General features: G+C 41.5%; 1 protein-coding gene across 1 annotated transcript; it reads right to left on the bottom strand.

Annotated features, from left to right (window-relative positions):
• Positions 1-202: 202 nt before the first annotated feature.
• Positions 203-12224, bottom strand: LOC110372899 (cullin-4A). Its single transcript, XM_049836370.2, has 14 exons — positions 11826-12224; positions 11601-11743; positions 10405-10625; positions 9831-10019; positions 8983-9129; positions 8340-8526; positions 7716-7908; positions 7208-7344; positions 6633-6797; positions 6088-6309; positions 3336-3443; positions 2841-3011; positions 2247-2399; positions 203-1908 (listed from the first exon to the last, which is right to left on the bottom strand). Exons 1-14 carry the CDS (start codon positions 12073-12075, stop codon positions 1813-1815), a joined length of 2382 nt encoding a protein of 793 aa, XP_049692327.1. The 5' UTR covers positions 12076-12224; the 3' UTR covers positions 203-1812.
• Positions 12225-13587: the final 1363 nt, after the last annotated feature.

Genomic DNA, 13587 nt, shown 5'->3' with positions numbered 1-13587 from the left:
CTATTTATTACACTGAATAGTCTTCTATCTCTGATACATAGAAATGTAAACCAACTGAAGATATCTCCATGATTAGCTTGTTCAATAGAATAATTTATATTAAAAAAAATTGAAATAGGTTCATTTTCTAATACTCCTTTTGTGATCACAGACATTTCTTGCCCAATGTACATACAAGAGAAGGACAAATAAAACAATGAAGGAAAATTATAAATAGTTTAATTAGTGATCCCTCCTGAAACTGACGTGGAAACACAAGCTGATATCACGACACAAAACAAAGAAAGACTAACATGAATCATGAAATTATGAAACTATACATATGTCATTGTAAAATGAGCTTGTCAGCTAAGCTGCGCTAATAACGAAGAAACTCTTATGCTATTAAGTTCCAATGTAAACACTCCCTAACGAATAACAGGATTACATTATAACATTAGAAAAGTGATAGTTTAACTTATTAATTTACACGAATATTAATAAGTAAACCTGGGACACAGCAAAGCTGACAGATCTCCTAAATCCTGCTAAAAACAAACTGATAAGGAAATCAAATAATGGACGACATAACAAACATTACGTTCAATTAGTAATTTCAATCATTTCTCTATTGTTAAAACATTTGCACTGCAATCATTACACACGGTAAAATATTTTTTTATCAATTTTCACAAAATAAAGATTTTTCAACTAAAAAATTATATGAAATTCGAATGAATATAATTATCGTGTAATCACAACTAGTCCGTTTCAAGCGGAGGGTACTCGATTCTCTAATATCACACTTTATATTTCTAAGGTGTAATCATTAATTTATATTTATATATAGCGGAGTCGGGACGCAGAGCGGAATACCTCTTGTCTGTCCTCGTTAGCTCGAAAATAAGAAAAGCTTTTCTACTCTCAAAGTACTATTTTAGAATTTCTTCAGATTTTCATCTCACCATAAAGTAGCTTCTCCGTTATCTTTGAGCGCAGAAAATCTAGTTAACAGCGATGTACTTACGAGCTATTAGATAAACTATCAGCCATTCTGGAAATATTTCATCATCATGTAACACTTTCTATTTCGGATAAGTATCCCTGAGTTACCATTCAATAAACGTTAATTAAAAACCGGTATTAATGAGAATTATCTAAGGGCATTTCGAAGGCATCTCAAAATTTAATGTATTACAGTAGACTGCAAAACGAAGTCTTTATACGCAGGTTAAATCTAGACGGACTCCTTCAATTTATATCGCGAACAATAATTCACTGCGCCTTGCACCTGCGTGCCTTCCATACTATTCTAGAAATAGACCCCTAGCTTTTCTATACTATTTTTCGTCACATATCTTTACAAACTCCTGGATGCTCTACATCAGCATTTTGTAACAAAACTACTCATTTCGTCCTTGTCTTTTCAAGCCCAATTTATCTTGTTGGGAATAAGTAAAAAAGTTCATCGACCCCTGCCAGTCTGAATTAACCTGCGCTTATTATGTCTATGGATTAAATGAGCATGGGCAGTATGTACTGCTCGATCTATGGACTGTATATACAAGTTGTAAGTCAAAGCGTTTGGGCGTTGACACTACGACACGGAACAAAGCTTGCTACATTCACTGCTGTAGGTCGGCCGTTGCGGCTGAATCAGTATTGAGAGCGACCGTCTAACCTTCGAAGTCGCGAACAGACTGACCGGCTGGTCGTGGTAGACATTATATTGACTGGTGGTAGGTGTTGACGGCTCGTCTATTCTTGTCGTGGCTCCGTCCCCCGGCGGGTGTTGTGACGTCAGTGGCTCGTGTCGTAGTGTGCGTGTGAGTATTACGCGACGTAGTTGTACTGGTTGGGGTTGTCTTTGTCGCGCTCCATGTAGTCTCGGTCGATCAGCGACTCTATGCGTTTCTTCAGATCTGCCGGCTGGGGGATACAGAGAAAAAGTTAGAGAGTTAAGTTAGTTATTGCTGAAGAACAAAAATACAAACATTTTAGAGCTGTCGGTTAAAAAATGTTGCTAGTTCCAAATCACAAATGCGATGTGAATTTTAGTGAGCATCAAAATCAGATGGGGTTAATTTGATTCGACTGGAAGTCGATCCCAGCTAGTAAATAAATGTCTAGACAGCTGGTTACGTTGACGGGGCACGAGACCTGGTTGTAGAGCTTGGAGATGAGAAATGGGGTTACTTTAGTGAGCATCAAACTAATGTGTAATTATACCCCGGTTTGCAGTAAAATGGCTTGGTAGCTGATGTTACCTTGACGGGGAACTTGAGCTGGTTGTAGAGCTCGGAGATGAGCAGGTTGTGTGACAGCGCCTTGCGCATCTTCATGACGCGGACGATGGCGGCGTCGATCTGGTACTGCCGGTCCTGGAACACGCGCTCCTCCGTCGCCTTCTGCTCCTCACTCTGAAAATATAGAAAAATATGGTTTATGGAGAGTGCTGGCTTATTTGTTTGTAATTATTTTGAGCAAGTACTTTATTTTTGTATAAATTAAAAAAGAAAAATATTTATTTTGTAAAGGTAAGGCTAAAAAAAGTTATGATGCACTGAGCTTTTGTCTACAGCTTAAATTATGATAGGTTATGAAAATATGTAGTCCAACAGAGGTATTTTTTGTCTCATATAAAATAGAAAACTTATAAGTTTCATAAAATAAAAAAAATATAGGAACAGGTTTGTTCACAAATGATTACAATGTAAACTTGATGTTGTTCATCCCCCCCTCAACCCCGTTACCCACTGATATCAGAATTTGTCTGCATAGACACTCGCTTAATCTTACGTGACGACGAAAATTTTGCAGAGACTTTTACAAAGACAAATTAAATCCACATGTATACTAACAGTCTCCTTCATCTGTATCTGGTTGATCTTGATGCGGAACAGCTTGTTGGTGAAGTCAGCGTTGAAGGCGAAGTGGTCGGCGTCGTCCACCTCGCGCCCGCGCGGCGTCTTCGCCAGCACACGCGCCTTGCCACACGCTAGCGACTGCAGGGTCCGGCGGAGCTCGCCTTCCTGGAGAGAGATACAAGTGGTTAATATTTATGAGAGAGTTTTGTTTTACATCAAAATATTATTGACTAGCTGTTTATCGGGTTGCCAGGTATGTGAATTTACCCGCACCTGGATAAAAAATAGTCTATGTCACTCGGTAATGGTGTACCTTTAAAACAATGAAAGAATTTTTAAATCGGTTCAGTAGTGTCGAAGCCTTTAGGGCTTAGGGAATACAAAGAAATTAATACATAATAGCTCTTCATTTATACATTGCTAAAAAAGAAAAAAACAAACATTGTAAAAGAGAGTCAATATTAAAAAGAAATTGCGGTATGGTCTTACTTCAATATTGGTGGCAGCCTTTATTTCTTCGAAAGAGAGATTGTCTCCGTCGTTAAAGAGCAGCAAGCAGAGCGCTTGAAACAGCGACACCTGCAACTCTTTGTTACCCTGCAAAATCACAATAAATAGTTAGTCTTCGCAAAAGAATCACAGTAAGTTAGGTTTATAATTAAATATTATGTTGTTGGTATAAAAATAACCTAAAAAACTTGATAGGACAGAATACGAAACTAGTTTCACAGAAGATGGAATCAGTAAAACAGTTCAGCGATATTGTCGCGAAAACTACAAAAATGAATCTCATTGAGTTTGCCGACGCGGAGTGTCGGTGCAGAGCGAAGTTTTGTCCGCCACAAGCGTGTTACCGAGCCCGTGAATACCGACGCCCGCGTGACAAATAGTGTTCACGTGACTTGTTTTCATGGAGATATTGGGCCACATTTTCGTTGAGATTTTCTTGTCAGTGTGCAATTATTCGCTGTTTGACAGTAGTAATGCAGTACATTATGTGTACCTGTGTGAAGTGTGCCCTGAGCACACAGTGTCCGAGCGTGGCCTGCCACTGCAGCTTGCGGCCCGAGTGCTTGGCGAGGTAGAACTTGTGATGTGTGCAGTACATGGTGTACCTGTGTGAAGTGTGCCCTGAGCACACAGTGTCCGAGCGTGGCCTGCCACTGCAGCTTGCGGCCCGAGTGCTTGGCGAGGTGGAACTTGTGATGTGTGCAGTACATGGTGTACCTGTGTGAAGTGTGCCCTGAGCACACAGTGTCCGAGCGTGGCCTGCCACTGCAGCTTGCGGCCCGAGTGCTTGGCGAGGTAGAACTTGTGATGTGTGCAGTACATGGTGTACCTGTGAAGTGTGCCCTGAGCACACAGTGTCCGAGCGTGGCCTGCCACTGCAGCTTGCGGCCCGAGTGCTTGGCGAGGTAGAACTTGTGATGTGTGCAGTACATGGTGTACCTGTGTGAAGTGTGCCCTGAGCACACAGTGTCCGAGCGTGGCCTGCCACTGCAGCTTGCGGCCCGAGTGCTTGGCGAGGTAGAACTTGTGATGTGTGCAGTACATGGTGTACCTGTGTGAAGTGTGCCCTGAGCACACAGTGTCCGAGCGTGGCCTGCCACTGCAGCTTGCGGCCCGAGTGCTTGGCGAGGTAGAACTTGTGATGTGTGCAGTACATGGTGTACCTGTGTGAAGTGTGCCCTGAGCACACAGTGTCCGAGCGTGGCCTGCCACTGCAGCTTGCGGCCCGAGTGCTTGGCGAGGTAGAACTTGTGATGTGTGCAGTACATGGTGTACCTGTGTGAAGTGTGCCCTGAGCACACAGTGTCCGAGCGTGGCCTGCCACTGCAGCTTGCGGCCCGAGTGCTTGGCGAGGTAGAACTTGTGATGTGTGCAGTACATGGTGTACCTGTGTGAAGTGTGCCCTGAGCACACAGTGTCCGAGCGTGGCCTGCCACTGCAGCTTGCGGCCCGAGTGCTTGGCGAGGTAGAACTTGTGATGTGTGCAGTACATGGTGTACCTGTGTGAAGTGTGCCCTGAGCACACAGTGTCCGAGCGTGGCCTGCCACTGCAGCTTGCGGCCCGAGTGCTTGGCGAGGTAGAACTTGTGATGTGTGCAGTACATGGTGTACCTGTGTGAAGTGTGCCCTGAGCACACAGTGTCCGAGCGTGGCCTGCCACTGCAGCTTGCGGCCCGAGTGCTTGGCGAGGTAGAACTTGTGATGTGTGCAGTACATGGTGTACCTGTGTGAAGTGTGCCCTGAGCACACAGTGTCCGAGCGTGGCCTGCCACTGCAGCTTGCGGCCCGAGTGCTTGGCGAGGTAGAACTTGTGATGTGTGCAGTACATGGTGTACCTGTGTGAAGTGTGCCCTGAGCACACAGTGTCCGAGCGTGGCCTGCCACTGCAGCTTGCGGCCCGAGTGCTTGGCGAGGTAGAACTTGTGATGTGTGCAGTACATGGTGTACCTGTGTGAAGTGTGCCCTGAGCACACAGTGTCCGAGCGTGGCCTGCCACTGCAGCTTGCGGCCCGAGTGCTTGGCGAGGTAGAACTTGTGATGTGTGCAGTACATGGTGTACCTGTGTGAAGTGTGCCCTGAGCACACAGTGTCCGAGCGTGGCCTGCCACTGCAGCTTGCGGCCCGAGTGCTTGGCGAGGTAGAACTTGTGATGTGTGCAGTACATGGTGTACCTGTGTGAAGTGTGCCCTGAGCACACAGTGTCCGAGCGTGGCCTGCCACTGCAGCTTGCGGCCCGAGTGCTTGGCGAGGTAGAACTTGTGATGTGTGCAGTACATGGTGTACCTGTGTGAAGTGTGCCCTGAGCACACAGTGTCCGAGCGTGGCCTGCCACTGCAGCTTGCGGCCCGAGTGCTTGGCGAGGTAGAACTTGTGATGTGTGCAGTACATGGTGTACCTGTGTGAAGTGTGCCCTGAGCACACAGTGTCCGAGCGTGGCCTGCCACTGCAGCTTGCGGCCCGAGTGCTTGGCGAGGTAGAACTTGTGATGTGTGCAGTACATGGTGTACCTGTGTGAAGTGTGCCCTGAGCACACAGTGTCCGAGCGTGGCCTGCCACTGCAGCTTGCGGCCCGAGTGCTTGGCGAGGTAGAACTTGTGATGTGTGCAGTACATGGTGTACCTGTGTGAAGTGTGCCCTGAGCACACAGTGTCCGAGCGTGGCCTGCCACTGCAGCTTGCGGCCCGAGTGCTTGGCGAGGTAGAACTTGTGATGTGTGCAGTACATGGTGTACCTGTGTGAAGTGTGCCCTGAGCACACAGTGTCCGAGCGTGGCCTGCCACTGCAGCTTGCGGCCCGAGTGCTTGGCGAGGTAGAACTTGCTGAAGTGCTCCTGGTGCCGCGTCAGCTCGGCGGGCAGACGGACGTCGACAGGCGGGTATGTCGGCCAGAAGCCTTGTGTCAGGATGTACACGCTGAGCTCTAAGCCGGAGCTCTCTGATGACGCTGCTAAGTGCTGAAAGAATATATAAATGTTCTATGAGATCAGGAAATCAATAGAATCGATTAGCAGCGTATTCGTTCTGAGTTTAATAAGCGATAAATGATAAATCAATATTTATTTTGCAAATAAGTACACAACACTTTTACACCTCAAATTAAAAACGAGATCAAGTCCGCATTTCGTACCTACTACTACCTTGAGACATACCGGAACAAACTCAAGGATATCAAGTCCAAACATACATGACTGCACCATGACAACAAAACCAAATAGCATTTTTTCTACATTTTCAAAAAACTTTTTAATATGTTTTTTTTTTCGTTTTTTGCACATACCTGCTTATAAGTAATATTAATGTCTTTGGACAGCTCCATGTCCTTGAACATGCCCTCCAGCTTGCAGGTGAAGCCGCCGCCGCACTCCTGCTTCAGCTTACTGAGCATCGACTTCTCCGCGTCCACTGAAGCAGATTTGCCGACGAGTAACCTTTTTGCTAAGTCCTGAAACACAAATTAAATACTATGTTTTAACCATTGTATGACCAAAGTGGAGGGTTTCTTAACCCGGCAGTTTCTTTAATCTCAGAACTGTATCATTCATTACAGTGTATTTTGCTGTAAAAGGTTTATTTATAAGTAAGTAGATAGGGGACGATGTTGATGGCATTTTGTTATGAAAATGAGAAGGCTACTACATTAGCACATGTAGTCTTATTCATAATCATTATCAGGTCTAAAAGTTGCAACGTTAAAATATGAAAAGGCAACATCTAGCTAGGATACCAAAAAGAAGAAGGATAGTAAAATTGACAACTTTTTAACGCTTAGCATAATTCGACATATCAAAATCATTGAGCAAAAACACTGAACTACAGAACTACTGAACGAAAGAATACAGAATTGCTACAAACCTTCTTATAGAAAGCCTCGAAGACATCCTTGCCGTGTATGAAGCGGAACAGCACCATGATCTTATCGAGCAAGCGCTCCAACTCCTCCTCCGTCGCCTCCTTGTTGCCCGCGCGGAGCTTCACGTCCACAAACTTAGCTGGAAACATATTAGATTGGGATAAAGAATTTACACAGATTTGCCTGTACAGGAAAAAATACAGCATTTTTTAAATAATGCATGGTTTTACTTGACGGGGAAGAGATATGGATGTCATAAAAGGTTGTGGGTACATAAATAAATCAAATAAGGCAGAAAATTCACAAGAGTATGTTAATTCAATTCAGGTACACGATGATGTAGGAGGAATACATAAAGAAGTTAATAGGTGTACTATACGTATCTATAAGGGAGTACATACCTAGGTATCACATAGGGGAGTATATAGGCGTAGAATCTAAGGGAGAGCACATGTTCACCTCATCGTCTAGCTGCTCCTTTAACTGTATCATTATATGTCCAGCACTCACCAATAAGCTCAGCGGGCTTGTTCTGTCGCTGGTTGATGAAGTACTCGAAGGCCTCGCGCATGGAGTACAGGAACTTGTCGTTGCGCTGGAAGCACGTGTTCACCACGTGGTCGAGCTGCTCCTTGAACTCCAGTAGTTCTCCCACCATGGTCTTGTCGCGTTCCGGTTCTATTACTATCGTGCGACCTTTTTTCTGTAAAAGGAAGGTTAGAGGAGGTAAATGATTGGTAAAATATGATGTAATATAAAATAATTCTTGGTCAAACAATGGTATTAAATCCAATCTGTATAGAACAGCAAGCACAAAACATCTTTGCAAAATTTTGGGATAAAAAGTACGTTAATATGGCAAGATCACTTATAAATACATTTAAACCATCTTTTGACTAGGAATAGCTAGGTTCACAACTCTTAATAATCCTTTTTGGCAGTTGGGTAAAAATGCGTCTCATCATCATCATCTCCAGAGCCTTTTCTTAAGAACATTGGGGTCGGCTTCCAGTCTTACCGGATGCAGCTGAGTATCTACCAGTGTGTTACAAGGAGTGTTTGACTGTCTACCCAGTTACCCGAGCCACCCAATACCCCTTGGTAAGACTGGTAAAGAAAGTCACTCATACTAACCTTAATATAAGCATTGAAGTGGTTACAGAGTTCACTGAGGCCGTCCTTGACCCTGCTGAAGAGTGCGTAGAGCGTGGTGAGGTCTTGCAGCCGCGGCCCGTCCATCAGCGCCTCCAGCCCCTTGCCCAGGATGCCCGACAGGTGCTCGCTCAGCAGCTGACGTTCTATCGTGTGGATTAATTGCCATCTGGGTACGGAGACAAGGATGTGGTTATAAAAAGGAGCCTTTTATATATCTTTTGTTATGAAATATATGGAATTTAGTCATATTGGCAGTTTTCAGAATTATAAAAGAGGAAGTTTTGCACTATAGAATTAGATGAGTATGATTTGCAAATTGCAACCTAGAAAAAATAAAGCTCAAACTCAAAATATTGATTTGCTTGTCCAGATATAAGCAAATGAATATTTTGAAGATACAATAAATCTTGAAAAGGCAGATAAAAAAAATATCGTTGTTTTCTTTTTGGATTGTTCGGGTCAAGGTTTTTTCATAATAACTTTGATGCCATACCTAAATTTTTTTTGCAATAAATTTTCGTAGTCATTTTGAAAACTATCAGTAGGTTCTCCATTTTTTTCATTAGTCTTCTAAAAAATGACACACAATATTACTGTACCCACTGAACAACAATGTACTCACTTGGTAGAAGGATCTAGATAATGTAGCAGCCTCTCGTTCTCCTCTCGGAGGCGTTTCTCCACGTGCGCGAGGTACTGAGGGACCGCCAGCTCTCGCATCAGTCTCTGGCCTTCCGCCGCGTATAGACGTTCTGTTGCTTGCAGGAACCTAGGTGGAAAAGAAAGATTTAGTTTTAAAATTAAATGAGATATATTCAACTTGCGTCTATGTGGGATTGGTTTATTTCTTGCTTGAAGCCTGGTATAGTAAAGCTCTTCAATTATAACCCTTCAGAAGGGAACCATTCGACATAACTCAACTTAGCAAAATACGCGCCTCATAAAAAAAAAATACGAGAAAATTACTTCAGTTCATAGATTCAGTAATAAGAACAAACAAGGGTGAATTGTTCGATATTTAAAATGGGTTTGCAATAGGTTTCCCCCACCCGCCTACTTGGTGGCTGATCACGCGGCTAAGACGCAACATCCAGCTGGAGCCCCGTGATTTCGACACGTGATCATCTCTGGATAAAATCTATAGCTAATTTGTTGTTACGCATTTCGAAAGTAGGTCGTGAGCAAAGTAAGAAATGGAGCAATTATACATTTTTCTTTACTATGAAGTTATAGGTTTTCAATTATGAAACCCAGGCATTTGCTTAGAGTTTAAATATAACTGAAGTGAAGTGTAACTAGGTTTGTAAGTAATCTCCAAATTATTAACGATTTACAGCAATGAAGTAACTCTATCTATCGCCCTTCCACAGTAAAATTACTGAACTGATTTAAATGAAAACTTAAAGTATTGTCTCTGTAATGCTGATGGACTTATGGGGAACAGCTAAAAATAAATAGACTTGTACTCACTTATGTTCAAAAGCATCTTGATAAATCTGCAGATCGGACAGCATCCTAAGCAAGCTCTTGAGAAGGGATATGTCTACAGCATCACCTCCACGTTCCCGCTCTATAAGCGTTAGTAAGCCATCCACTGTCCGTGTCTGGACTAATGTGTTCATTGCTATGTGGTGTCTGAATAAATCTAGGCCCATGTCCCTGGAACAATACAGAAGATTTAAACAAATATTGTTAAGTTCAGCATTTTGTGGTCCAAACCACCAAACCAAAATAACCAGATTGTATGAAGTATGAGGAGGTGTAACTTTAGGCATTATTCAAATCACATAAGTTGATTTATTAATTTTACATGTTCATTAATTCATTCATAATTGTTTTAGAAGACTTATCCATTAAATACCTAGTTCAGTGATTTAACATGCATAGTATATTTACTTTAGTGTCTGTTTTTGCATATTTCTGAACCAATACAGAGGTCATGTTCTATTCAGTGAACTAGCAAGTCTAAATTGTATTGGGATGTTTTGACTTGAACTTTGATAGTTTTGTACAGCAATAGAATGATCAATATTAAAAGTCTTACCATATAGAATGTATACTAGGATTCTGGAGTACATATGTGCGGTCAAGATATAGGAAGATGCTACGTATCATGATCATCTGGCGGCAGTGCGCTCGCCAGCAGTCGTCCATGCGCTTGAGGAACACCTGCCGGTCCATGCTCTCGGAGAGGAACTGCTCGATGTTGGCCTTCACGTGGGCTTCCACCAGGTTTGTTAAGTTCACGTATAGTTGGGATGCCATCTGGTATTATAAGATCATTTTTGTTATAATATTTTTATTAAATTAATGTAACTTACAAGTTTCAAACCATTTTTTTTGTCATATAAATCTTATCTTGATTTAGAGAATCACAATAGAAAAGTAATTATTCACCAGTTTAGTGGACATGAATCTCAAATTACATGTTGATTAGAAATAAGATGTGTATTAGTATTTTTATTTGTATATTTTCAAAGTAATTATGTAGTTTCTGATTATATCTTTGACACCAATTACTTGCAAATATAAATAAGGTGCTGGGCAATATATTGAGGAAACCTGGATGTGAGCGAGGTTCTTAAGGCTTGCAATTATAAGACAATAGAAAATCATATGCAAATCTTCTCTCTATGAGAATAGATGCCCATCTGACAATAAGAAAGAAGGTAATATGCTATTACCTTAGCTTATGTAATCAAAGTTTTGTGTGATTATCCAAAAAAATATGTAAATACATTGTTTATTATCTTTAATTAGACATGATTGTGCAATTATTTGTAAGAAATTTGAAATATAATGAAGTATATTGTTTAAATAATTTTAAACTTGATGCAAATCCATGCTGCGTCTGATTTTACAGAATGCAAACTCTGTTTAAAACAAAATTATTTTCTTGTGCCAAGTATCATTCCTCAGACACTGATTAATTAAGGTCAATCAGCAGTTTGTTGATAGATATGAAAAAAAAAACTGTGGAAAATTATTACACGATTTGTTCCATATGTTTGAAAATGAAAGAGAACAAACTAAACCTGACTTCAATACAAATCTTGTATTGTTTTGATTAATTAGCAGTGATGTTGACATTGTGAACTATACACAGAAAAATGTCCAAGTGGCTTATTATGCTAATTTTACCTATCAAGTATGGACTGAGAACAGATTTCTAGAGCTACATCATCAAAGTGTAACAGACAGGAGTGTGTGTGAGGTTTCAAGTAAGTTTGTGTACTTCACCTTATGACTACACATGTTCTCCACCGCCTGGTACAGCTCCTCCAGCGAGTACGCGATCGCCTTGGACGTCTGTATGGCGATCACCGCCTCCCGCAACTTGCTCCATGTCGTCTCCTGATAGTTTTCTGGAAGGTTCGGCTTACCTGAAAACAACGTCCAGCCATTACCTTTGCAGATGTCAAATAGGTTATAATCATGACGATTGAGATAATAGCGTAAACACACTTTTAAAATTCTTTATAACCAATTTCTTGGTGGCTGCACCAGGCTTGTTCATTGATGACGACGTCATCTTTATGGTCCCATTGGAGTTGGGAGTCAGCAAGGAAAAGTTTGATTTCTTCTCATTGGCACTCATTTCGTCGGATTTTGTTCTTTTATTATTGCACTGTTCGCTGGTCTGAAGAGAACGTTTTCTACTTTGATTGTTACCACCCTCCTCGGCCAAAACTGGCGTTTTAGCTATACCCGACATAAGAAAGCATCATATGGCCGCAGCCACAGCACTAAATATTACGATTATTGCTAATTAATTAGAAAATACAAATAAAAATAGAAGCAATCAGTCGGCAGTTTACTAGAATCACCACCATTACGATAAGTTTACAATTTTTATTGATAGGGGGCGCACGTGTGAACACAAATGTCAAGAAGATGCATGCATGACAGAAAAAAGGTTCGTTCATTTTTTAACAAACTTCAGACTACATCCACATCCAGAAAATTCTTAAGTTAAAAAAAAGAACTAATGCTTTTAAAAAAATGTGGCGATAAAATTAAATATAGCTCTTTTTAATTTTCAACGGTATTTTTATCGTACTACATGATTAAATTTTCTTATACTTACTCTTAGTGACATCTAGTTTTGAATATATATATCTTTACTTTGAATTTTCACTTTTAAGCTGATAGATGGCGCTAAAAGGCTTATGCGTAGTAGTGCTACGGTTCGCTACGTGCTACGAATTGCGGGTTCGATTCGGTCATGAAAGAGTTATTATCGTTGATGACTTTGTAGAAGTTCTCATGCTTTATCATCGCTTTTATCAGAAGACTTATTTGCATTGAGGGTTAGTGAATCTCTTTATTATGACGACTAGTCTTTCAGTTAAATTATGAGGAAAGAACACGCTTTCTGACACATGTCTGCCAGGGTGCCCGGCAGATGTGAAACACTGAAAATCAAGCATAACGGCTTGTATTTCCTACGTTGTAGTTGTAGGTACCTTCATGTAATTACATAGGTATATATGACACAGGTTCAATCATATGTTTTCATACTGTACCGTACCTACGTACGTCTATGTAATTTTACTATGTATTATCTAATTAATTTGCTTAACTTCCAATTAGATGAACAGTTGTTTCTCAAAGTTCGCCATATGGCCTTCAGCAAGCATGAAATATCGTTTGAATATTTTAATTTTGTAAAAGTTAAAAAGGGGTTTATTTTATTAGGCCTAAATTTATATTATGAATTCGAAATGAAAATAGCTTGCGAGAGATGCGAGTTAACAAATCTCTCTGTCTTTCGATCGTTAATAATGTGTTATGAGTTTGTTTTGAATGTTTAAATACATTGCCGTAAGAGCACACTGTAAACTTTTAGTCGGCCGATAATTTGTATGGGCTTATAAATCAGTATGAAGATCGATGGTATTAGGTACGCACATTAAGGTCTCTGCACACAGCGGGCGCGGCGCGGCGGGAAGGGACGGCGACGCGACACTGAGCAGTTGTAGGTAATGTACTAGATAATACGCGTCGCGTCGCTTCGAGCGGGACGGCTCTGTGTGACGTCGTCGTCCGTAATATCTAGTACATTACAACTGCTCAGTGTCGCGTTAACAAAGATCAGGTCTTTAGCCGGTATCAGACCAACTGAAGACTTTAATTGGAATCAAGATTTTCTATAAAAGCTAATCAACAAGTCAACTGTCGGCCCACTGTCTAGTCTGCAGTTTGTGGGTACGATTTTAGGTAGGGT

Source organism: Helicoverpa armigera, chromosome 3 (assembly GCF_030705265.1).
Source record: "Helicoverpa armigera isolate CAAS_96S chromosome 3, ASM3070526v1, whole genome shotgun sequence".
NCBI classification, from domain to species: domain Eukaryota; kingdom Metazoa; phylum Arthropoda; class Insecta; order Lepidoptera; family Noctuidae; genus Helicoverpa; species Helicoverpa armigera.
Note: the sequence above shows the minus strand (reverse complement) of the source record. Positions and strands in the feature narration are given on the sequence as shown.

Bases quoted from the DNA above. Each gene is read 5' to 3' on its own strand.
- LOC110372899 (XM_049836370.2), bottom strand. From the start codon at position 12,075: ATGTCGGGTATAGCTAAAACGCCAGTTTTGGCCGAGGAGGGTGGTAAC. The intron at 7,909-8,339 runs GTTAGTATGAGT...TTCCTTTTACAG, and splicing joins ACTTCAATGCTTATATTAAG to AAAAAAGGTCGCACGATAGT. The intron at 6,310-6,632 runs GTATGTGCAAAA...ATATTCTTTCAG, and splicing joins TTAATATTACTTATAAGCAG to CACTTAGCAGCGTCATCAGA.